This window comes from Panthera leo, chromosome B3 (genome assembly GCF_018350215.1).
Source record: "Panthera leo isolate Ple1 chromosome B3, P.leo_Ple1_pat1.1, whole genome shotgun sequence".
In the NCBI taxonomy this organism is placed as follows: domain Eukaryota; kingdom Metazoa; phylum Chordata; class Mammalia; order Carnivora; family Felidae; genus Panthera; species Panthera leo.
The window spans coordinates 109,983,192-110,007,124 of NC_056684.1; the positions used below are offsets into that span (position 1 = coordinate 109,983,192).

A 23,933-nucleotide genomic window follows, 5' to 3' on the forward strand; every position below is an offset into this window, starting at 1 on the left:
TTCTGATCCCTAGGCAGTCAGGGTGACAAGATACTGGGGGGAGGAGGGTGTCCCTCGAAAGCCACAGGGACGAAGGCAAGATCTAGGTTACAACTGCATCCAAGCCTGGCCCCAGATTCTGTTTCTTCCTTTTTAATAAATCATCTTGAGGCTTTGAAAGGAACTCCTTGTGGTATTTGCAGTAAGATTGTAATTTGGAAAAACTTAACCACCATGAAAATCCTCTCGATCGTGGTTTCTGGGCATTTATCTCTGTTAGGCACAGTGCCAAATGCATTTCATGTATTTATATCTCCTTCAGCCCTCTCAGCCACCCAGTGAAGGAAGGGACTAACTGCTGTTGACAGTTTTTCAGATGAGCTTAAACAGAGCTAGGATTCAAACCGAGGCCCTCACCACAAAGTCTGTGCTCTTTACCACCAGACTCCGTGGCCGCCTCCTAAGCTGGCCTCCCTCCTGGCACTGTTGAGAATAAATATTTATGAAAGGACTTTGTGAGGTCCGGTGTCGTGTGAATGAGGTGGTGTCGTAGCATCGTGTAATCCCAGTGGCAATAAGGCTCTGTGCCAAAGACTTGACACACGTCCTTTTGTTTTGGGGCTCAGAACCACCTGCAAGGTGGATGACCAGGAAACTGGGAATCAGGAAAGTTGGGCTCCTTGCAGTGTGCAAAGCCCATAAATGGTGCAATGGGACTTAGACCCAGGTCTGCTCACTTCCAGAACTCTGGCCATAACTTCACCCAGATATTATCACCTCCCTGGACCTTGAGGGACCTCAGAAGCCTACTAGAGATGAGGAGGCTGAAACAAAAGGATTTTTCCTAAATCATAAAACCAGCTGGTAAGAGAGCTGGAGCTAGACGTCAGTTCCCAGGGCTGATTTGGTTGATGGTAGGACTCAAAAATAAATAAATAAATAAAAATTAAAACACACAATTCTGGGGCGCTTGGGTGGCTCAGTCGGTTAAACATCCGACTTAGGCTCAGGGTCGTAGTCTCGCGGTTCATGAGTTCGAGCCCCGCGTCAGGCTCTGTGCTGGCAGCTCAGAGCCTGGAGCCTGCTTCGGAGTCTGTGTCTCCCTCTCTCTCTCTGCCCCTCCCCCACTTGTGCTCTGTCTCTCAAAAATAAATTAAAACAGGGGCGCCTGGGTGGCTCAGTCGGTTGAGTGGCCGACTTCGGCTCAGGTCATGATCTCGCGGTCCGTGGGTTCGAGCCCCGCGTCAGGCTCTGTGCTGACAGCTCAGAGCCTGGAGCCTGTTTCGGATTCTGTGTCTCCCTCTCTCTGACCCTCCCCCGTTCATGCTCTGACTCTCTCTGTCTCAAAAAAAATAAATTAAAAAAACGTTAAAAAAAAAATAAAAATAAAAATAATTAAAACATTTAAAAAAAAAACACACACAATTCTATGGTCTATGTTTGTAGTGGAGATGCTCTTACACATTTATTCATGCAACAAATGTTTGTCAACACCGCCCACCAGGCAGTGTGGGAGGTACTGGGCTGGCAGAGGTAGGGAGCCCCGTGCAGCCTGGCCAGCACAGGCTCTGTTGCGATGGGTGGATAGCGAATGAGAGACGCAGACGCAACACAGGGCAGGAGGTCCCAGGTGCTGCGGGAGCACGTGGGCCAGGGGCCCCCCAGTGTCTTCGGTGAGCCGTGCTGGAGGCTCCAGGAGAAGGGAAGGGGAGCCACTTTGCAGAGTGCAGGGAAAGAGGCAGAGAGGCCACTGCATGCTGGACAACTTGAAAAGGTCAGGGGATTAAACTGATACGACAGGGTGGGGCGAGGACTGTGAAAGCACCGGAGCATGCATGGATCGGCCATGCCACCCCAAGTGTACACTTTGGCCGAAGACCCACAGGTGGGTAGGAGGAGGAGGGCAAGGAGGGCGCTAGGGAACTGCTCACAGGCAACCTGGGAAGACAGTGCATTTCTGCTGAGTTGGAGCCTCAGTTTTTCTTTCTCTAGTGCTGTAGGATGGAGTTCTGAAGGCACCTTGTAACCTGAGTCTTGGTCGGTGGGAACTTGGCGTCACGGCTATTACTTCAAGTCGCTGAGAATCCACAGATCCCCAGAACAAGCCGTTTCCCCCCGACAGTACCTTGAGGCGCCAGTGAGCTCACCAATTATACTGACGCCGTGTATGTCCGTTCAAATCCGCTCCACACGGAGTAGGAGGCAGATGGATTTAGAACGGTGCTTGCAGATTATCCTGGCCTGTCCCTCCTCCCCACTCCCTCCTCCCTTTTTGGCCTGGCACAGCGGCCCCATAACGGGCTGGGTATATGTGTGTGGCACCCTCAACCCCTTAGATTGGATGCGGTGGGCTTTAGCATATGTTTTGTGCTTGCTCAAGAGGAGGGTTCCACGAGCGTCATCATGGGCCGGATAATCATCAAGCGAGCCAGGCACGTAACGTCTTTAAACCATCGGGGAATGTCCCTGACCGCCGCGATCTCAGGCATACCCAAGACAGAAACTGGACAGAAATCCAGCGTGGTTGTTTTAACCTAGAGAGAGCGGGGATAGCATCTCCTCTGTCCTCTGCAGCCCTAGAAAGAGGTACTGGGTCTTAGGGGATCCTACACTGGGAAAGATAGGACTTCATATTTGTAGGGGTGGATTAATTCATAGTGCATTTGAAAATCAACCAGACCAGCAATTTGTGAAGTGTCACATATTCTGTGAAAACTCCTATCCGTGACGTGAGAGCTGTTCCTGCTATAAAATCAATAACCAACATAAGCTGCTTTTTATCCTGTGACACCTTGTTTTTCTCACCACTCAACGTTGGGCTTTTTTTTTTTTTTTTTTTTTTTTAACCTCCTTTTTTTCCTGCAAATATGTTTAGGGTGAAGAAGCTGAAGGAGACCTTTGCGTTTATTCAGCAGTTGGACAAAAACATGAGCAACCTTCGCACCTGGTTGGCTCGAATTGAGTCAGAGCTCTCTAAGCCTGTTGTTTATGACGTCTGTGATGATCAAGAGATCCAGAAGAGGCTCGCCGAGCAGCAGGTGGGCAAACAAACTTTTGTCAGCATATAGGTGCCTATGACATCTGCTAACTCAGACCTTCCCCGTAGTGGCTGAGTTTTTTAGCGTGTTCACATTTCATAATATTGGTGTGTTTTTCCAGAGAAAACTGACCAGTGTCCATGTCCTTGTATGTGTGAGATGACATTTCTTGAGTGCCCCTCTGCCACCACGTTCACATACCTCTTTGTGAGATCAGTGTTTGAGAAAGAGGTCTTAGCGGTAAATGAGGTTTTTTGCTTATGTATTTTTTTAAACTTGGATCTTTGTTTTGTTTTTGGTCGTATCGTTTTGGGAGGCAATGAATTGAAAGAAAAATAAATTTTTTAACCAGGAAAAGTTTTCATGGGACAATACAACTGATGGTGGGGGGGGGGGGGAACGGTATGATAAACAACATGCTTAGGAAGCCCCTTCGGTACTCTGTACATTTCTCTCATCAGTTACATACCCTCAGCGCCAACTTTGGAAACTCCACAGTGTGAAACCACTGAGTCCTGCCAGTGTTAACATCACACTAACCTGGTGGGTGCTCATTGATGTCACTGACTTATCAAGTTCACTTTCCTGACTTCCATGGGCTCGTATTCACAAGTTTATTCTCCTATGCAGTGCCTGGAGCTTGTCTTTATTTTTAAAATTAAGTTTAAAATGCCGGGGTGGCTTAGTCAGTTAAGCGTCCGACTCTTTTTTGTTTTTTTTTTAATGTTTATTTTTGAGAGAGAGAGAGAGAGACAGATAGACTACAAGAGGCAGAGACACAGAGAGAGAGGGAGACACAGAATCCCAAACAGGCTCCAGACTCTGAGCTGTCAGCACAGAGCCCGACGCGGGGCTCGAACCCATGAACCGCGAGATCGTGATCTGAGCCGAAGTCAGATGTTTAAACGACTGAGCCCCAAGCACCCAACTCATGATCTTGAGGTTCATGAGATTGAGCCCCGCATCAGGCTCTGTGCTGACAGTGAGGAGCCTGCTTAGGATTCTCTCTCCTTCTCTCTCTGCCCCTCTTCAGCGCTCACTTGCACTCTCTCAAAATAAATAAACTCTAAAAAAGACATTAAATTAAATTAAGTTTGTATTGGGGCACCTGGGTGGCTCAGTCAGTTGAGTGTCTGACTCTTTTTTAAAAGTTTTTTTTTAATGTTCATTTTTATTTTTGAGAGAGAGAGCGTGAGCAGGTGAGGGTCAGAGAGAGAGGGAGACACAGAATTCGAAGGAGGCTCTGGGCTCTAAGCTGTCAGCACAGAGCCCGACGTGGGGCTCGAACTCACAGACAGCGAGATCATGGCCTGAGCTGAAGTCGGACGCTCAACTGACTGAGCCACCCAGGGGCCCCAAGTGTCCGACTCTTTATCTCAGCTCTTGATCTCGGTATTATGGGTTCCAGCCCCGCACTGCACTCCGTGCTGGGTGTGGAGCCTACTTAAAAAAAAAATTAAGTCTGGGGCGCCTGGGTGGAGCAGTCGGTTAAGCGTCCGACTTCAGCCAGGTCACGATCTCGCGGTCCGTGAGTTCGAGCCCCGCGTCAGGCTCTGGGCTGATGGCTCGGAGCCTGGAGCCTGTTTCCAATTCTGTGTCTCCCTCTCTCTCTGACCCTCCCCCGTTCATGCTCTGTCTCTCTCTGTCCCAAAAATAAATAAAAAACGTTGAAAAAAAAATTTAAAAAAAAAATTAAGTTTATATTATCCTTTCAGTAGCTTTCCTTCACCTTCATAGATTTTTCTCAGACCTGTGAGTAGATTCTGTTTTGACCATATAAGCAATATGGTTGTCATCAGGTTCTCAGATTCATATATGTTTTCTTCACATTATCTCCAAAGTCTTAGTGTTTGCTACCTGTCAGCTCACCAGGAAGATTCACCCACAGGTAACAGCTGTTCTTAGAGAAAGAACTAGGGCTGAAACTTCTTAGATTCGAGGGCAGAAGGTGATGATAAATTGATGACGAATTCCCTTGAGTTCAAGTCAGTCTTTTTAACGGGAATAAGTGACATCTCATGCTACCATAAAATAGAGCCATTACTCTTGACTTAGATCTTTATTCGGTCTATTACTATTACTGTTTAAACAATGCCTATTCTCTGACTTTCAACTTAGTATCATTTAGCAATGCTACTAAGTAAAAATACTTAGCCTCAGAAATTTAAGTATGTCTTTTTCATGGAGACCATCTCAATGCTGTCTTTGCTTTGTGGAGAAATGAATACTGATAGAAGTACCATGTTAATGGACATTGAACGGATTTTAATGCCCTTCTCAGTGGAGTCACAGCTACTGGACGTTATCAGCTTTGTTTGCAAGTTTGATCCGCTAAGATAAATTCCCTGAACAGTCTCTTTACAGACAGGTCTTGCAAATAGCAATTCACCCTGAGTGGTGAGTTTTTTCAGATAAACAGAAGCTGAGTATATTTTTCCTTTAAAAGGAAAAATTTGGCAGGAGTCAATAATGTGTGTTAATGTTTTATAAACCTGAGTGTGCCAAAACATTAAATTGCAAGGACTGTATCCCCCAAAGGATACAATTTGGAGCAGCTGCCATCCTCCAGGCCTTGTTTGGTCCTGTATTGAAATGGTCCATAATTTCACTGTGGTTGATTTGAAGCTTCCCTCTTCACAGAACTCAGAATCACCATTAAGGAATTCTTATCTCGTAGTAATCCAAAGCCAATTAAAGAGTTGGTGTTTAGGACTACCATTACTGTAAGGAAGTTAGATGTTGTAGGAGTTTTCTATGATTGCTTTAACAAATTTACCACAAATTTAGCAACTTAGACCCCAATTTATTATCTTACAGTTCTGGAGGTCAGAAATGTGACCCCGGGTTAAGATGAAGGTGTCAGATGGGCTGCATTTCTTTGTGGCAGCCGCAGGGGAGAACCCATTTTTTTTTTTTACCCTTTCCAGCTTCTGGAGACCGCCCACATTGCTTGGCTCATGGCCACTTCCTCCATCTGCAAAGCCAGCAACATTGCATCTGTCTGTGCTTTTCCTTCACAGTCCCTCCTCCCTCTGACTGACCCTTCTACCTCCCTCTGCCACTTTTAAGGACCCTAATCACACTAGGCCACCTGGATAATAGGTCAGCTAATTGGCAACTTTAATTCTCCTTTGACATGTAGCCCAACGTATTCACAGATTCTGGGGACAAGGGCATGGTTATCTTTGGGCACTCAAAATTCCACTTACCACCCATGTCCTGAGCAAACTTTTAGTATTTTTGTTTAAAAAAAAAAATTATACCAAAACCAGACCTTAAAGCCTTCACCAAAAACACGAAAAACAGAAATGTGTCACACAAAAGAATTATATGTGGGCTGTTAAAAAAACCTTACTTGAGTTTCTGTCACTAAGTATAATAAGTTGCATGATTGTTTCCAGAAATAAGACCTAAAAGTTTGGCATCATCTAGTAGTGCCTTCTGCAGAAGCCCTCAAGCCCGCGAAAGTGCTTTCCAGATCCTCATTGCAGTGTTCTGGGGAGCACCCTGGGTAAGAGGTCAACTGTATCAGGGTCCTTTTTGTTTCTCTTATGCAGAACTCCTGAAACAATGAGGGTTGCGTTGTTATTTCTATGGCATAGATCATCTTCAGAGAAAGTGGTAGCAACCTTTGTGACACTTTTAAACATGAACCACTTTCATTAAGCCTTGGGCATTTCTCTCCTGTTTTCTTTGGCTCCCTGGTTCACCATGGGGTGCCAGATGCTAACATGGGGAGCCGGTGCTGTTAGGTACCCCCCATTCTGTGATTACCAGTAGCCCCCTTCCCAGCAGGCCAACTCAGCTAAACACCAACCTCCATAAACCACAAGCCACGACCACTCTGCCCCACTGGCTTGCCAACCCAAGCCCCTCCCCCCAGAGTCAATCTGGAGCCACCATGGGAGCCCCACCCCACGTGATTTTCTGCCCCCCACCCCCACCCCGAGACTGACTTTCTTCTTTTCTCCCTTTATCTTTTTAGTTCCTTTTGTATTCTCCTCCTTCCTGGTCGTGTTCTCCCCGACCTCTTACCTTGGATCTTCCTCCTCATTCCTCCCACCCCTGTTACACTCTTTCTCAGCTTCAGTGCTCTTGGTCACCTGCTCAGGAACAGAAACACAACGCAAACGGTTTCCAGAACCATTGGCAGAAGTCTTTTACATCATCTTGTGTTGTTTCTTAAGTCCCCTTCTTCAAATCGCACTTACACAGTTTTTGAAATCTAATTTACTGTGCATGTTCGTGCCTCAATGGGAATCAGTGGTGGGATTGGTTTAGTCTGTAACATATCCCTCGTTTGGCACTTAAATGGTTCGCATTTTTTCAGTATGCTTCACTACTTTATATTTTACCAAGTAACTAGTGCATATTATAATCCGTAGATCATGCTGCCATGTTTTAAATGTCTGGTTTGGAAATTTTGAAAATTTTTGCAATTTGGTTAACCAAAATGTTGATAGTCGTCTATAAACTATCACAGAGCTCATTTCTTGCTCTCCCATTCACCCTGTGTGTTAGTTTTCTATCACCATTTTATTCAATATAAGCTGAACAAATAAGGTAGAGAAACTGCAAATAGTCTATTAAAATATGCAGCCCTCATATTTATCCATAGACTAGACCTTTTCAGTAATTTTCAACCAGACCCTACCAGCTGAGGTCAGGGGCAGGTACCATTTTTCAATTCAAATTGCCACTATTGGGGTGCCTGGGTGGCTCGGTCGGTTACATGTCCGACTTCGGCTCAGGTCATTATCTCGCAGTCCGTGGGTTCGAGCCCCGCATCGGGCTCCGTGCTGACCGCTCAGAGCCTGGAGCCTGCTTCAGATACTGTGTCTCCCTCTCTCTCTGCCCCTCCCCTGTTCGTGCTGTGTCTCTCTCTGTCTCAAAAATAAATAAACGTTAAAAAAAAATTTTTTTTTTTTAAATAAAACTGCCACTATTACTCATATAACACCAATGTTAGGATTCCTTATTATTTTGATGAAGTCAAAAGAGACATTTACTAGTGCCAATACATTTTAGGAAGCCCATGACAATTCTGCGAGCCGGCGAGAATTCTTAAAGCTTGAGTTCTATTTAAACCTAGTAATTTGAAAGCTGGTACTTGCATGGACCCCAGGAAGACTTCCACCACTTGTCCTGGACTGCAGAGCTTAAAAAAAAAAAAAAATCACCCTGTACATGGCTCTTCATAGGACACATAGAGTGCAAACTAGAAAATGCACTTTCTTCTTCTTTTTTTGTTCTTTAGTGTTTTGTTTATTTATTTATTCTGAGAGAGAGACAGACGGAATCCCAGGCAGGCTCTCCACTGTCAGGCACAGAGCCTAACACGGGGCTTGATCTCACGAACCATGGAATCATGACCTGAGCGAAAATCAGGACTTGGATGCTTAACCAACTGAGCCACCCAGGCACCCTCTGCTGTCTTTTTATTTATTTTTTTTAAGTTTATTTCTTTTAGTAATCCCTATACCCAGCATGGGACTCGAACTCACGACCCAGTACCAAGAGTCACAAGCTCCCCCAACCCAGCCAGCCAGGCACCTCTAGAAAACACATTTTCTTAATATAATTCATTGTGCTCATTTTTAATCAGTTAGGATCCTGTTAAAAACTGTTTAATTTATGGGCGCCTGGGAGGCTTAGTCGGTTGAGTGACTAACTCTTGGTTTCAGTTCAGGTTACAATCCCAGGGTGTGGGATCAAGCCCCACGTTGGGCTCCATGCTGAGTGTGGAACCTGCTTAAGATTCTCTCTCCCTCTTCCCCTCTCCCCTGCTTGTGCTCTCTCTCTCTCCCTGTCTCAAATTTAAAAAAAAAAAAATTTTTTTTTAAACTGCTTGATTTAAAATGTGGTTTGAGCATTAACGTTTTATTCTTTCATATCCACCTGAGCAGAGAATGATCAAAATTGTACATTTATCAGAAGAAAAGTAAGAAAATATTAGTCTTATCTAATAGTAATTTCCAAAACGATTAAATAATTGAGGTGACCCAGAATGAACTTTTATGTTGCCTTTCTGTAGACAGTGGCAGGCAGTTTATAAAATAATCTCTCCTGTTTAACCCGGGGAACTTACGCCAACAGTGGCTGATTTAGCTTTGTCTTTGCTATTTCTTCATAATGTCATTTGGATACTGAGATTAGCAGCGTGGTCTGTTTTCACTTACCACAGAAGTTAGATACCTGGAGAAGCCTAATTCATCCAGAATGCAAAATAAACAGGCTCCTCCTTTCTCCTTTCTCCCTCCTCCGGCCCTCCCATGGTGTGCAGAAGTATTCTCTGGGCAATACCTGAAAATGATGTGTTTATACTTTTCTTTTTTTAAGAGGTTTTGTTTGTTTGTTTGTTTTAGTTTTTTAATTTATTCTTGAGAGAGACTGAGACAGCATGGGCGGGGGGTGGGGGGGGGCAGTGGGAGGGAGAGAATCCCAAGCAGGCTCCACACTGTCAGCACAGAGCCTGAGGTGGGGCTCGAATTCACAAAACCACGAGATCGTGACCTGTGCCGATACCAAGAGTCGGACTCATTTTGTGTTTTAATTTTTTGTTGTTGTTGTTTGTTTATTTTTGAGGCAGAGAGAGACAGAGCATGAGTGTGGGAGGGGTAGAAAGAGGGGGAGACACAGAATCCAAAGCAGGCTCCAGGCTCTGACCTGTCGGCACAGCTGAGCTGGGGCTCAGACTCACGAGCCGTGAGAACATGACCTGAGCTGAAGTCGGACGCTCAACGGCCAAGAGTCAGACTCTTAACCGATTGAGCCACCCGGGCACCCCAAAGCTGTGTTTATTCTTAAACAGGTTTTCCATTTTTCCCCATAACCATGCATTGTCTCTTCACGAATTCTCTTTTTGCTGAATCTAGGAACTGTAGCACTGTTTGGCACAAGACTCCAGAGAGACCCTGCCCCCTCATTCAGACCCCATCAGTTGGGGAAGTGGAGTCTCTACTCCCAGACTCTTCCTTTGGGGCTATGGAGCCATAGAATGGGCTCATGGAGAGGCTGTGGACAGCATACATCTGCATGCATTATTTGGGGGAGGGGGGTGTGTGAAGATGGCCCAAAGGTCTCAGTAGATTCGAGAATTCTGTGACCCATAAAAAGTTAAGAGTTTCTATTGAAGTTTTAGGTCCTTCTGAAGAGATTCCGAAGGAAGACCTCCCAGGAGCCATGTCTAAATGGGAGTCCCTTGTGGTCTGGTGATATTGGGTGGATGCCATGCCTCCCCAGAGTCTGTGGGCCAGTGGGCTCTCAGAAGAGGGTACCCTTTGATCTCCTACCCCCTCTAGCCAGTTCAACAAATAATCCCGTTGTTGCCAGTGTTGAAGCTTTGCCGGGTGCTACGGCACAAGGGTTGTGCAGAGGTGAGGGGGATGTAGTCATTGTTACTGATCCCAAGGTGGACGTGCATGAGGCCTGTGCCCCCTGGGCTAGAAGAGGGTCTCAGGGGAGTGAAGATCCTCTGATGCCAATCTTTCCACCACCACCACCACCACCACCACCTCAAGACACTCCTTGCTCTATTACAACCGTAGGACCTGCAGCGAGACATCGAACAACACAGCGCAGGTGTGGAATCTGTGTTTAACATCTGCGATGTCCTACTGCACGACTCCGATGCCTGTGCCAATGAGACCGAGTGTGACTCCATCCAGCAGACCACCAGAAGCCTGGACAGACGCTGGAGGAACATCTGCGCCATGTCAATGGAACGGCGAATGAAGTAAGAAATGAGCTACCCCTAAACGTTTTGAACATGGTCAGCCAGACTCCGTGCATCCTTCTGATCTCAGGAAGAGTAGCTGTGTTCTGTTCACTCCGCTTCCAAGGCTGTTGGCAGAGAAGGCTCAGTAGGTGTGACCAGTGCTCATGAAGTGAATTATTCAAGAAAAAAATATAATCAGGGCAACAGCTTTCCCCAGCAGTCCTGGGCCTTGAGGTGTAACCATGCTGGCCACTGTGCCTCTGTGTCCCTAGCCACAAAGTAGTGGGAGCTCTGTCTCCTGCCTGCTAACCTCTGTGAACTTCAGGAACTCTGAAGGGCAGTCCTAGACAGAAGGTGACCTGACCGAGAAGGGGATGTTCCTGGTTATTTCTTAGAAGAGGGATATCAGGGTCTCTTCCCCTAAACAGTGCCAGTGCGAGGGGTGTCGGGAATTGGGCCCATCAAGGGAGGGGGAAAAAAAAAATGGAAGCTCATGGTTGAAATGGCTGGCTTATATTGAGGTGCTTTCCTCCTATCAGAATCGAAGAGACGTGGCGTCTGTGGCAGAAATTTCTAGATGATTACTCCCGCTTTGAGGACTGGCTCAAGTCAGCCGAGAGGACAGCAGCCTACCCGAATTCCTCAGAGGTGTTGTACACAAATGCCAAAGAAGAGCTGAAGAGGTTCGAGGTAAGGGCCCCCCTCCAGCCCGCTGCTCCTGGGAATCAAGCCTCTGGGCAATTCAAGTGACTCCCTTAAGGGGCTGGCTCCCCCCACCTCTGGCCAGGGCGGCGCAGTCCGCAGCCTGCCGGCAGCTGCTGAGTCCGCTTTGCCGGGCAAGACACGGCACGCGGTGAACTTGAGAGGCCGTTCTTTAGCATCAGGGCAGGTGAAGCAGGCTCTCCGCCGCCACTTCAGCCTGGGGGGGTAAGCCCTCGGGGAGGGGGCGGGCTGGCCTCCCGCGTGCCTTGGCACTGACGCGGCCCGTGTGTTGCAGGCCTTCCAGCGGCAGATCCACGAGAGGCTCACGCAGCTGGAGCTCATCAACAAGCAGTACCGGCGGCTGGCCCGGGAGAACCGCACGGACACGGCCAGCAAGCTGAAGCAGATGGTACACGAGGGCAACCAGCGCTGGGACAACCTCCAGAAGCGGGTCACGGCCGTCCTGCGGAGACTCAGAGTAACCTTGTCTACATCACCTGCCTTACTTGTAGCCTTTCAGGGAGAAGCGATGTGCGGTATCGGGCTTAGAGCGAAGCCATGGGTAGACTTCATTTCCGGCCTCAGCTACCTGAACGTTCTTCCAGTCGGCCTTCCCTTTGCTTTAAGCCGAAGCTGCCAGCATTCATGTTTTTTAAAGAGGTTGTTTGCCCAAGAATAGGCTTCTTAGGCGGGGCCTGGTTATGTGAGTTGTGGTAACAAGCACATCGTTTTTCCAATTCCGGATACCCGGAAGGCCTACACGTTGGCTCATAGACTGCCCAGAGCCTGGGCCGCTGCCATTACCCGGTGTGGCAAAGGTGCCTCTTAGCCTGGAAAGAGGCCCCGCCTTGCCCATCTGCCCGTTTTTGTGTGTCCCGTTGGTTCTTGCACTGTGAGAGCCGGAGACAGAGCCCCCTCTGCATTGTGGAGCTTGGGGGCAGTGATTATCCTCCGAATTTCAGAGCACATTGACCTAACCTCAAAGGTTGGGTTGGATTTTTAAATCTAATAGGCATTCACCTGAGATTTCTGGAATGTGGAAGGCTTGGGGTGTTAACCTTTGTGAGTCTAGTTGCAAACTGACCGGGCCAGTGTGGTCTATGGCTGCAGCAAGTAATTTTAACCCCTGCTTCTGTTCTCAGGGCAGAACATTCTTGAAATCATTCTAAGATGATGAAAATCTGGGCTTTTTTTTTTTTTAAACCCTCAAGAAGGAGTGGGCTAGGTTTTCAGACAACCCCCATGCATTAATTTCCTTATCTCCCACCGATTTGACTGTGACTGGTCATTTGGCACTGAATGCTGTTTGTCTGAGAATCGGCTGCCCATCTCTAAGGTGGTAACCCAAGAGGCATCCTTAATTGGAGGTGATAAATCTGGGTCTTCTTTCTCTGAGGGCACACATTCAGGATTACCTCAGTGAAGGCAAATGGGGCACTAGGCCAGGCTTAACCCTGAGATCCGTACTTTTCCATCTTTAAGCTACTAAATCTTTCTGTTAAGCAAAAGCTTCCACAGAAGGCTAACAGGTAAAAACAGGCAAGGTGCCTGGCCCGGACTTTGAGGGCGTTCCTCAAAGGGCAGGTTGGGAAAATCACTGACTTGCAGAATTACAGAATTGCTGAAAGGACCCGAAACGTCGCAATCTGCGGTCCCACACCCTCACTTGCCCACAAAGACGCCAAGGCTCAGAGAAGTTGGGGTACTTGTTTGTGATCCCACAGCCAGGAGCAGAGCCCGGGCTCCCAACCCCACACTGGCCCCCTGATGCCCTGTGGGTCTCCTGGGGTACCCTTTCGTCTTGGCCCAAAGTAACCTTGCTGAACTGTCTTCTGCCATCCACCCAAACACCCGGTTCTCTTCCGCAGCATTTCACCAACCAGAGGGAAGAATTCGAGGGGACCCGGGAGAGTGTTCTCGTGTGGCTCACGGAGATGGACCTGCAGCTGACCAATGTGGAGCACTTCTCGGAGAGCGACGCCGACGACAAGATGCGCCAGTTGAATGTAAGGCCTGCACCTACGGCCCCTCTCGGGAGAACGCACCTCTGCAGGGGAGAGCCGGCCGAGCACAAACTTCACCTGACACCCTGAGAGCACATTCCAGAATTGTCAAAGCAGCCAGGCTGACCCCACCTGTGTCCCACAGGGTTGTCACGAGAGAGGATACTGTTCCTTACAGTCGAGGGGCCACTGGCACGAGGCTCTGTATTCTTTCTCATTTATAATCATCCACGGGGTTCCAAACAGAACTTCACAAGGTGCTCTTTCCCCAGCTCTTGAGTCGGAGTGCAACGTGCAGGGTGTGGCAGGAAGAACATATGTATCAAGAGCGGGTTCATGAACAGATCTCTTCTGCTCTCTCAAATATGTGCATTTCGCTTTAATTTCCCTGTAATTCCCTCCTGGGCTTTTAAAAGAAGTTGAAAAATAGAAATTTGCCTTCCTTTTTTTTTTTTTTTTTTAATTTATTAATTTATTTTTTCATGTTTATTTATTTTAGAGACAGAGAGAGACAAAGCATGAACGGGGGAGGGTCAGAGAGAGGGAGACACAGAATCTGAAACAGGCTCCAGGGTCTGAGCGGTCAGCACAGAGCCCGACGCGGGGCTTGAACTCAGGGACTGCAAGATCATGACCTGAGCCAAAGTCGGCCACTTAACCAACTGAGCCACCCAGGCGCCCCTTGCCTTCCTTAATATAACGGCACCAATGCGGTGACTATTGGGTCAGCAGGACCAAATGCCCATGGGTGGCTTATTATGAGAAATTTTGTTTCCACTCAGTGTCAGTAAGACAAGTTTTTGCCCTCACACCCAACGGCAGTAGATGTCTGTCCTTGCCAAACTTTTGGAATTATTTTAATTGTAACTGCTTCTCGGCCTTTTGGCTAAGATCAAGTGTAGAATTATTTTAATTGCAAAAGTCAGTGCCCAGAAGGGAGAGGGAAAAAATACGCACAATCGCTTTATTTTTTTCATGTTTATTTATTTTTGAGAGAGAGAGTGCATGCGGGGAAGGGGCAGAGAGAGATTGGGAGACAGAGGATCCGAAGGAGGCGGCGGGCTCTGTGCTGACAGCGGAGGGCCCATTGCAGGGGTCGAACCCACAACCCACGAGATCATGACCCGAGCCGAAGTCGGACACTCAACCGACTGAGCCACCCGGGCGCCCCCCTACAGTCATTTTAAATTATCTAAATCTTTATTGTCGCTTTGTTAAAAAAATCGATGAAGCTCGCGTCCTGGGTGAAGGAACGAAGTAGACATCGTCTGGATCCTCAGGGAAACTTCCCTTCTTTGAAATCGTTCCTCTCTCCTATTCTGAATAGGGCTTCCAACAGGAAATTACGTTAAATACCAACAAGATCGATCAGCTCATCGTGTTCGGGGAGCAGCTGATTCAGAAGAGCGAGCCCCTGGACGCCGTGCTGATCGAGGACGAGCTGGAGGAGCTGCACCGCTACTGCCAGGAGGTCTTCGGCCGCGTCTCGCGGTTCCACCGCCGGCTGACCTCCCGCGCTCCGGTAAGGGGAGCGCACGCTCGTGCGGAGCGCCTCCGGGCTGCGCAAACTTGACAGTTCACCGAATGGGCTGCGCACACTTGACGGCTGGCCAAATTTTTACAGAGCTGGAAACCTATGTACTGGTCAGCTGTGACGTACTTTATGGTAAAAAGGAGAGCAAAACAGTTCTGTTTCTGCTTTTATTACTCCAGAGTCACACTTAACTTGGGGGCTCCCATTACCCGATGGAAGGGACGGCATTTCTGAAAGTTTTTGCGCCCCTCAGCTGTTTTCTGTGTGTTCCTCAGCCCAGGGCTTCCTGACATGTGTCAGCACCCGTAGGATATGCGGATATGTGTTCTGGTTTTGCATACGGTACTAATTTGGGAATGTGTTGGCCTTTTCCTCTTAGTGTCTGGGAGCCTTAAAAAGTTTTTCGTTTTGAGAGAGGGAGAGAGAGAGACTGAGTGTGAGTGGGGGAGGGGCAGAGAGAGAGAGAGGGAGACGCAGGCTCCAGGCTCTGAGCTGTCAGCACAGAGCCCGACGTGGGGCTCAGACTCACAAGCTGTGAGATCATGACCTGAGCCGAAGTCGGATGCTCAACCGACTGAGCCACCCAGGCGCCCCAGTGTCGGGAGCTTTTAGTATTTGCGCCTTTCTGGTGCCTTCTTCTCACCTTTGAACTTTTTTTTTTTAAGTTTATTTATTTATTTTGAAGCAGAGAGAGAGCATGAGCAGGGGGAAAGGCAGAGAGAGAGAGGAAGAGAGAGAACCCCAAGCAGGCCCCACACTGTCAGCACAGAGCCCAACATAGGGCTCGAACTCACAAACCATGAGATCATGACCTGAGCCAAAATCAAGAATTGGACGCTTAGCCGACTGAGCCACCCAGGCACCCCTGTTCTCACCTGTGAAGTGACAAAAGCACCAGTTTCCCATAGCAACTGTGAAGTTTCCCTTGACAGAGGGACCTTCTGGGAAGTTGAGGTGGCATTCAGGCCACTATTCAAAGTTCATTGCCTTTGTGTGCCAGAAGCTTTCATGATAACCATATTGAGCGACACAACTGGCCATTTTTTCCTTTTTTGTGTCTCCAACTGGCTAACTTGATGGTTATTTCTTCATCAGACATAGCCTTAAAAATCACCATACAGTTTCCTTATTTCTAAATATAGCAGTTTCTAGGCATTTCTCTTAAACCAAGGCATTACAACATAGGAAGAATAAGGTTCTGTATCCTGAACAATAAGATTGAGGGGTAAGAAAGAAAGAACCTGGTACATACAGTCATGAAGTTGTGAATCTTAGCCAGAATACTCTTAATGGCCTTACATTTTTTTTTTTTTATTTAAAATTTTCTGATTCTTGGAGAAACCTGCCATTAACCACTAATAAAATGTTGGCCTCCATTTTCTTATCTTCTAGGGAAAGTTGTTTAACTTAGACCATCAAATGTCAGGTTTCTCCTAGGAAAGAGGCTGGGCTTTGCCGAAAATACAGATTCTAGGCCTCACACTAAAGCGTCTAAATTAGAATAATCACAACTAGGCCCTGGGAACCTGATTCTTTTTTGTTTAAAAAAAAATTTTTTTTTTTAAGTTTACTTATTTTGAGAGAGAGTGACCAGGGGAGGGGCAGAGGGAGAGAGAGAATCCCAAGCAGGCCCCATGCTACCGGTGCAGAGTCTGACACGGGGCTTCATCTCACAAACCGTGAGATCCTGACCTGAGCCAAAATCAAGACTCTGACGCTTAACCAACTGAACCACCCAGGTGCACCTAACCCGATTCTTTTTTAAAGCGGCCACAGAAACGTGGGCAGTGGCCATTTTCAGGAACTGCCAGACAAGGCAGACTCCCCGTGCACCTCACAGCTGCAAGCCTCTAATGTGGTTCATTCTGAAAACTGGACATCCCCACTTTAGGGCTTAGAAGATGAAAAAGAGGCCTCCGAGAATGAAACGGACATGGAGGACCCCAGAGAGATCCAGGCTGACTCTTGGCGCAAAAGGAGAGAGAGCGAGGAACCCTCTTCCCCTCAGTCCCTTTGTCATCTGGTGCCCCCGGCGCCGGGGCCCGAGCGGTCTGGCTGTGAGACCCCCGTCAGCGTGGACTCCATCCCTCTGGAGTGGGATCACACAGGTGACGTGGGGGGTTCCTCCTCTCACGAAGATGATGAGGAAGGCCCATACTACAGTGCACTATCAGGTAACAGCCCCTGTTTCAAGAGCCCTTGACATTGACCCACTTGGTTATGTTTTTAGCACTGTAGCAACATGGCCATCTCTGGATGACCCAGAGTCCAGCTCATGGCTGACCCAGACCTCTGTGGCTTCTTGTGTTCTGTCCTGCCCACTTTGACTTCCCTGAGAGTGGCTCATTCCTATGACAGGTGGAATGAAAGGGGAAAAGGAACGAAATTCACCTGGGGACATTAAGGCTATTCTCTGATGGCTCTGGCTGTCTGGGAGGCTCTTCAGTGAACTTTTCAGTTGAGTTCTTCAGAGTATTGGTAGATCGTCTCCATTCTTTCTGTGGACTCCCCCCTCTCCCACAACGGCTTCAAACCGTCCAGAGTCGGCTGAAAAAAATCCTTTCGGTTTTTTAAACCTTTTTAATAAGACAGATCGAAGGTAGTTACTCTTCTCCTCCCAGCTGACAATGTTTCTACTGTTTTAACTTAATACTTGGGCATTCATCTACAGATGCCTGCGGTGAGGAAAATGACATTATTCTTTTTCAGATGTAGAAATCCCTGAAAATCCTGAGGCCTATCTTAAAATGACCACAAAAACTTTGAAAGCGTCTTCTGGTAGGCCCCTGACCGTGCATGTGTCTCAACATGGCAGCCTCCTGTGGCGAACACTGCATCCTAAACCTCGCTCCCATGTCATGTCTGACCTCTGCCTTCTGTGGACACCATGCGCCTCGGTCCTTGTGTCATGGTGTATTTACACTGCCGTACTCACACATACCTGTGTGCTCCTTACAGAACCCCGCCCAGACAGGAGCAGTCTCCATGCTGTCCTTCTCCTGCCCTTCAGGCCTGTGCAGAAGGGAATTCTTCATGGTGTCTTTTAAAACTTTAATCCCCCCCCCACCCCCCGCCATCTAACTGAAGTTCTTCGGCATAGACCAAGCTTTCTTCACGGTGGCTTGGTTTGGAACTCCTTCCTTCCTTGCTTACGGTGCTTCCTGGGAAGAGGATGGGTGGGCAGGGGTAAAAGTACTGTTGCATTAGCCACAGGAGAAGAAACCTTCCTTTCCTTGATTTGCAGTTCTAACCTATGTTCCCTGCCCTGTCGCCATGTGCAGTGGTGGGGTAGCGCCACGAGCGGCCCTCTGGCCCCCAGGTCCATCCTGACGTTCACTCTCCCTCACTCCCGAGAGGTCTTCAGTCCTTCTGGCCCTTTGACCTGGCCTCGCTGCCAGTGTCCCCGCCACTAGATGCCCGGCTCCAAAACACCATTCATCTTCAAAAAATCCTGTGTTTGTTGTGCTCCATCGTGAACCCATCTAGTGAAGGCACAATGCTGCTCAGTTGCATGACTCTCATTTCATTCCCTTCTGGGGCGTACTGACATTTTGCAAATGTGCATGCTTTGCAAGGAAAGCTGCAGAACTCATATTATACTATAACCTGATGCCATGTTACCCATGACCTTTTTTTGTGTAACTAAGTATGAATCCTTTGGTTGGAGAGAATGGACTGTCACTTGCTGTGTTTTGTTTCAGGGAAATCCATTTCTGAGGACCACTCATGGCATGTTCCTGACAGCCCTTCCTGCCCCAAGCATCGCTACAAACAAATGGGAAGTGATAGGAATGTACAAACCATCCCCTCAGATTCCAGCACTCCCTATAAACCAGCCTATGTAAGTCTCGACTGCACTGAGAATATAACCCAAGTGCATTAGTAGTTGAAATTCTTAAGAGAGAGAGAGATTGGTGTATGCTGCGTGTGCTCACTTTCAAGGGGGATTTTGAGCTGGTTTTCCCATGATGACAGTATCCCTGCTGAGCCGTCCATACATCATTAGAACCCTGGCAAAACATACTAGAGTTAAAGACTGGTTTCTGGCCAAGAACGATCTTTGTGTACATGAACATGATGCAGCAGTGATTATTACTGTTGAGTCAGTCATCCGTGCAAATAATGGAGAAGCAACATACTGGCTTTCCTGAGCTGCTCCCAAACTGTGTTCTGTTTACATCTTGACTGCATATCCTATTCAAAACATTGTGACTTCGTATTCAGGAAGATTTGACCATGTACAGTGGTAGACATAGGTTTGATTCCTAACCCCACCAATAAAGTGCTCTGGGGCCACAGCACTTTGCCTTGCCTCCGTAAGCCTTCCTCACCTGAGGATAAACCTACTTTCCATTAATTGTTGTCTGTGTTGATTTGTAAGAATGTATAAAGAAGGCCCTTAGAAGTGGTCACTGTTACGATTATTACTATTTTTACTACCATGTGTGGTTCGTTGTTGTTGTTTATAACAGTGACCATTCCTTCTTCATTATGGTTTCCTCGGGCAACATGAGTCCTTGGTATGCTCTGGCTATGCAGCCGTTGGGGGCCGCCAGCCTAGGATTTAACGTTGGCTCCAGATCAGCCTCAGCACAGAGGACTAGGGAGGAGCGAGTTGAAATTCAAATGTCTCTGTGCACTTTTAATCATCCTCTTCTAGAGAAACCAGAAGCGGTGGTGGGCATCACTGAATTAGTCCGCCAAGTGCCCACTGTGTCTAAGAATGGATAGTGCTAGATAATTGGAGAAGCTTCTGCCTGTATACGGTCAGGCCCAAGTCATTTGATAGTGGGCTGCCATGCCCAGTTCAGCAGCTCTTCCTCTTGCTTAGTAAGCAGCTGTCAGTTTTAATCTGCCCCTCTGTGATGCGGAATAAGACCTGACAGTCGTGGGGAGAGGGAGGGACCCCAGCACCTCACCTTTGCTTTGTATCCAGGGCCTCATGGTTTGGCCTCCCCCAGCATTGATGCTTGTGTTCCTCCACAGTTTCAAAAGCCTCCACCCTTTTCTGTGTGTCTGGAACCAGGCGTGTCACCAGAAATCTGAAGGGGGGGGGCGGGGGCGGTATTTTTTTCATTCCACACAAGTAGGCCATATGGACACAAACCAAAGAAAGCATAGCTTTACTAAAAAGGATACCTTTATTTTTGGAAAGTCCTGAGATAATAGGCCAGTCAGTTCTGCACTAACAGAAGAGTCAATATGTGCAGTGAAAGATAAATGCTCGGTAATGAATGACCCCCGGAGGCAGATTTGTCCTCTGTGTTTCCAATTCTGGGGATAATCTGCCAACCAGCTCCACAGAGTGACGAGGAGGGATGACTAAATTTTGTAAAACACTCTGCAAAAGCGAAAGTGTGCACACAGTAACAGCCTGGTAGCTCAGCGGTGGTTTTTAGCTTTTTTTTTTGCATGTTTCATTTGAGAAGTGTTAGGAAGCCCCGAATTAGGCCGTTTTATTTCCAATACTGACCTCTCCCCTGCTCCCCCCCACCAGTCTTGGTCTTTACTAAGGCTTTATTTCTGCCGTTGGCTCTGCTTGCTTATAAATGCACCCAATAATCTCCATATTAATAATCATTATATATTAAAAATAATTATTAATCGTGTAATATTAATATTAAAAGGAAAGGGGTCCTGTATCTTCATTTCCTACCTATTCCTATGAACCAAGATACTCTTCATACAGCCTTTGAAATTTATAAGTGGTAACATAAAAATCGGTTCATTCTAGGTAAAGCTGCTGCTATCCCCAGGCACTGACGGTGGCAAAGAAGGTGCCAGAGCCTTGAATGGCAGCTCACAGCAGGAAGACGAGGGACTTGCTGCTCTCACCGGGCAGCAGTCAGGTACAGATAAATTAGGCCGTTGTTAGGACAGGTCAAGGCTATATTTTGGGTCAGCTGGGCATTTAAGTCATTGCTCGACAGAACATTAATTAAGAATTGACCAACTGTAATCCACCAAAACAGCTAAACTTAGTCTATGGCAGCCATTGTTATTTTCGAGTCAGCTGACTTGTAGGGCACCTCGCTGGCTCAGTCAGTAGAACATGCGATTCTTGATCTTGGGGTTGTGAGTTTGAGCCCCACGTTGGGTGTGAAGATTACTTAAAAAAATAAAAAAAGTTTTAAAGCAAAAACAGAATCAGCTGACTTGTATTTACGAACAAATTCCTAGGCTTTTTACTTGCAAAACTATTTTTTTTTTTTTTTTTTGATGTTTATTTTTGAGAGAGAGACACCGAGACAGAGTTTGAGCAGGGTTGGGGCAGAGAGGTAGACACAGAATCCAAAGCAGGTTCCAGGCTCCGAGCTGTCAGCACAGAGCCTGACGCAGGGCTCGAGCCCACAAACTACAAGGTCATAACCTGAGCTGAAGTCGGATGCTCAACCGACTGAACCACCCAGGTGTCCTTCAAAACTATTCTTTAAATATTGACCAATGAGAAGGGTTGTGGGAAGGGGGATTAAGGAGTCTACTGCTGAAATCACTGTTTCAATATATGCTAACTAATTTGGATGTAAATTTTAAAAAATAACATTAAAAAAAAATAAATATTGACCAATGAGCCTTATATGAAGTGCATATTTTAATGTCACTTGTATATAAAGATCAGACAGGAAGATGATGACCAAAGAGCAGTCAGGTGGCTCCTCATGAGACCAGTTCAATGATTATAAAAGTAATTATTCTCCTAAGCCAAAAGTCAAACTGATAGAATTGACCTGATCATTCATGAACCAGGAGAGAAAGCGCCGGAAAACAGCATAAACTAAACTGCTGAACATTGGACTGCAGTACATGTTGGCACCATGTTGGGTCTCATAGCCCGTTCCGTACCTCATCCCAGCCTTTGTGGGAGGGTGGTGGCACCGGCCTTGAACCACAGCAAGGGGACGGCAAGGACTCCTGAAGCCAAGCCTTCTGCAAGGAGCATCCCCTTCAGGTTTTGCCATCCTGACCCTGGACTAGCTGGAGACTTAGAAATCTGTTGGGGCTACTGCTTCTTTTTACCGCGACTTTTTATTCCAGGCGCCTTTGACAGATGGGAGCTGATTCAAGCACAAGAACTTCACAATCAACTCAGGATGAAACAAAACTTGCAACAGCTCAATTCCAAGATCAGCGACATCACCACTTGGCTGAAAAAAACAGAAGCAGAGCTGGAAACGTTAAAGATGGCAGAACCTCCCTCTGATATCCACGAAATGGAGCTCAGAGTGAAGCAGCTCAAGGTGAGGGGGAGGTGTGGAGGGAAGAGGGATCCAGAACGTGCATGTGGACGCTCGCTGTGCAGGACCAGCACGTGACACCTGTCAGCGGTGTAGGTGGCAGGCTGCAAGCAGGTGTAGTGCTCAGTCTGTCCCGTTCCACTTCTGTAACGGGCAAGGACGCAGATGTAGGTTTTTGTTTTCATGCAGAAGATCATCTGCACATGATCCCAAAGCCCCCAGCGGTGCTGGGGAGGTGCATCTCAGATCCCCTGTGCTGGAAAGATCTGACTTCAGAGACCCCTCTAGACTTGTAAGGAGGTGCTAGTGGGCACCACCAGGCAGCTGAAAAACGCCCTTCCAAACTGTGCAATCCAGGCTGGTGGGGGAGCACTGAGAATGGGGGCGGGGGGAGGATCAGCTCACCTGCTGATGAATTCTGTGGCCTGATGTGGCTACTCTGTTACACAGTTACAATTTGTCACCCACATAGTCAGCCGTTGCCCCACTAGAACTATCCAGGGAGCAGGGGAGAGGCAGTTGGAGCCCTGCGCTTTGGCCGGGGGGCGGGGGAGGGCGGGGGGGGGGGGGCCTGAGCCTGAGCTCCTAAGACAACCCAGGGCAGGGGTTTAGGGTACCCAGGCAGTCTTCACATGGGTATTAGTATTTTACTTTGTGCATCAGTATATCTGGGTTAACTATTCACCCTAATAATACTTCTGTGATATCAAGGGATTCGTGCAGGTTAACTACATGTACTTTATCTGAAAGACTTCTAATGTGGTCCAGAAATAAGCCAACCAGGACTCGGCAGGGTCTACTCGTGCCTGTGGCTGAGTCGACCAGCCAGGAGCCGGGCCTCTACTCTCAGCCTGGCCAGCCAAGGTCACTGACCTTGTGAGGCAGCTCCTCACCTGATACCGCCCAGCCAGTTGAAAGCAAGTTGGCTCTTGCTTCTGCCGCCACAGCTCAGAGAAGCGTTTGGCAGATCCGTTCCCCGCTGAGGTTCAAATGAACCCCACATCGCTATTTTCAGAATGCCTAACCCAGTCTTTTCCCTCTGCGGTAGGAAATACTAAAAGCCTTTGACACCTACAAGGCTCTAGTGGTCTCCGTCAACATGAGCAGCGAGGAATTTCTGCAGACTGAGAGCGCGGAGTCCAAAGAGCTCCAAGGTCGCGTCGGCCAGCTGGCGCTGCACTGGGACGCGGCACAGGGTGCGGTGGAGAGCTGGAGAGCGGGCTTACGGAGGGCCCTCGTGCAGTGCCAGGTACGCCGGCCCCCAGGCCCGGCCCACATGGGTGGGAGAGGCAGATATTTTTATCCTAGTCAGGATGCTTTGGCACACAAACACGGCTTGTGTTAGGAAACATGTGCTTTATCGTTTTGTTTCCAAGAGGCTCAGCTGCTGTCCCACCCTGTGTCTCCTGCTCTGCCGCCCCGGCCCATTCTTAGCATAAGGGTTCCAGCGAACATTCCAGTAGGTCAGAAATGCCGCCCCACGCGGCCCCATCTCTGTCCTTTTGCCAGGAGGACCGTATGTGTAGCAGAGCGATTAAGAGACCTGGCTCAGAACAAGGAGTGGTTTAACCCAACCCTAGAGCTTTAGTAGCTGTGCGACTCTGAGCAAATCACTGTGCCGGCTAGACCTCTGTTTTCTCATCTGAAAAATGGGAATCATGTTAGTCCTTACCTCACAAGGTAATCTTAGCCCAGCCCTCGGCACATGGTAAATGCTCATCCCGT

General features: G+C 47.9%; 1 protein-coding gene across 4 annotated transcripts in view; it reads left to right on the forward strand.

The window, feature by feature from the left end:
- The window catches only part of SYNE2 (spectrin repeat containing nuclear envelope protein 2), a 282,344-nt gene that overhangs the window by 253,489 nt on the left and 4,922 nt on the right, over positions 1-23,933 (forward strand). For all 4 annotated transcript variants that reach the window (XM_042943457.1, XM_042943458.1, XM_042943459.1 and 1 more), the window contains 12 exons: positions 2,855-3,017; positions 10,565-10,752; positions 11,274-11,424; positions 11,732-11,914; positions 13,305-13,442; positions 14,767-14,961; positions 16,865-17,147; positions 17,683-17,751; positions 18,675-18,814; positions 20,708-20,822; positions 22,009-22,211; positions 23,257-23,457. In XM_042943457.1, coding sequence (XP_042799391.1) covers positions 2,855-3,017; positions 10,565-10,752; positions 11,274-11,424; positions 11,732-11,914; positions 13,305-13,442; positions 14,767-14,961; positions 16,865-17,147; positions 17,683-17,751; positions 18,675-18,814; positions 20,708-20,822; positions 22,009-22,211; positions 23,257-23,457 — 2,029 coding nt within the window. The remainder of the gene's footprint in view (positions 1-2,854; positions 3,018-10,564; positions 10,753-11,273; positions 11,425-11,731; positions 11,915-13,304; positions 13,443-14,766; positions 14,962-16,864; positions 17,148-17,682; positions 17,752-18,674; positions 18,815-20,707; positions 20,823-22,008; positions 22,212-23,256; positions 23,458-23,933) is intronic.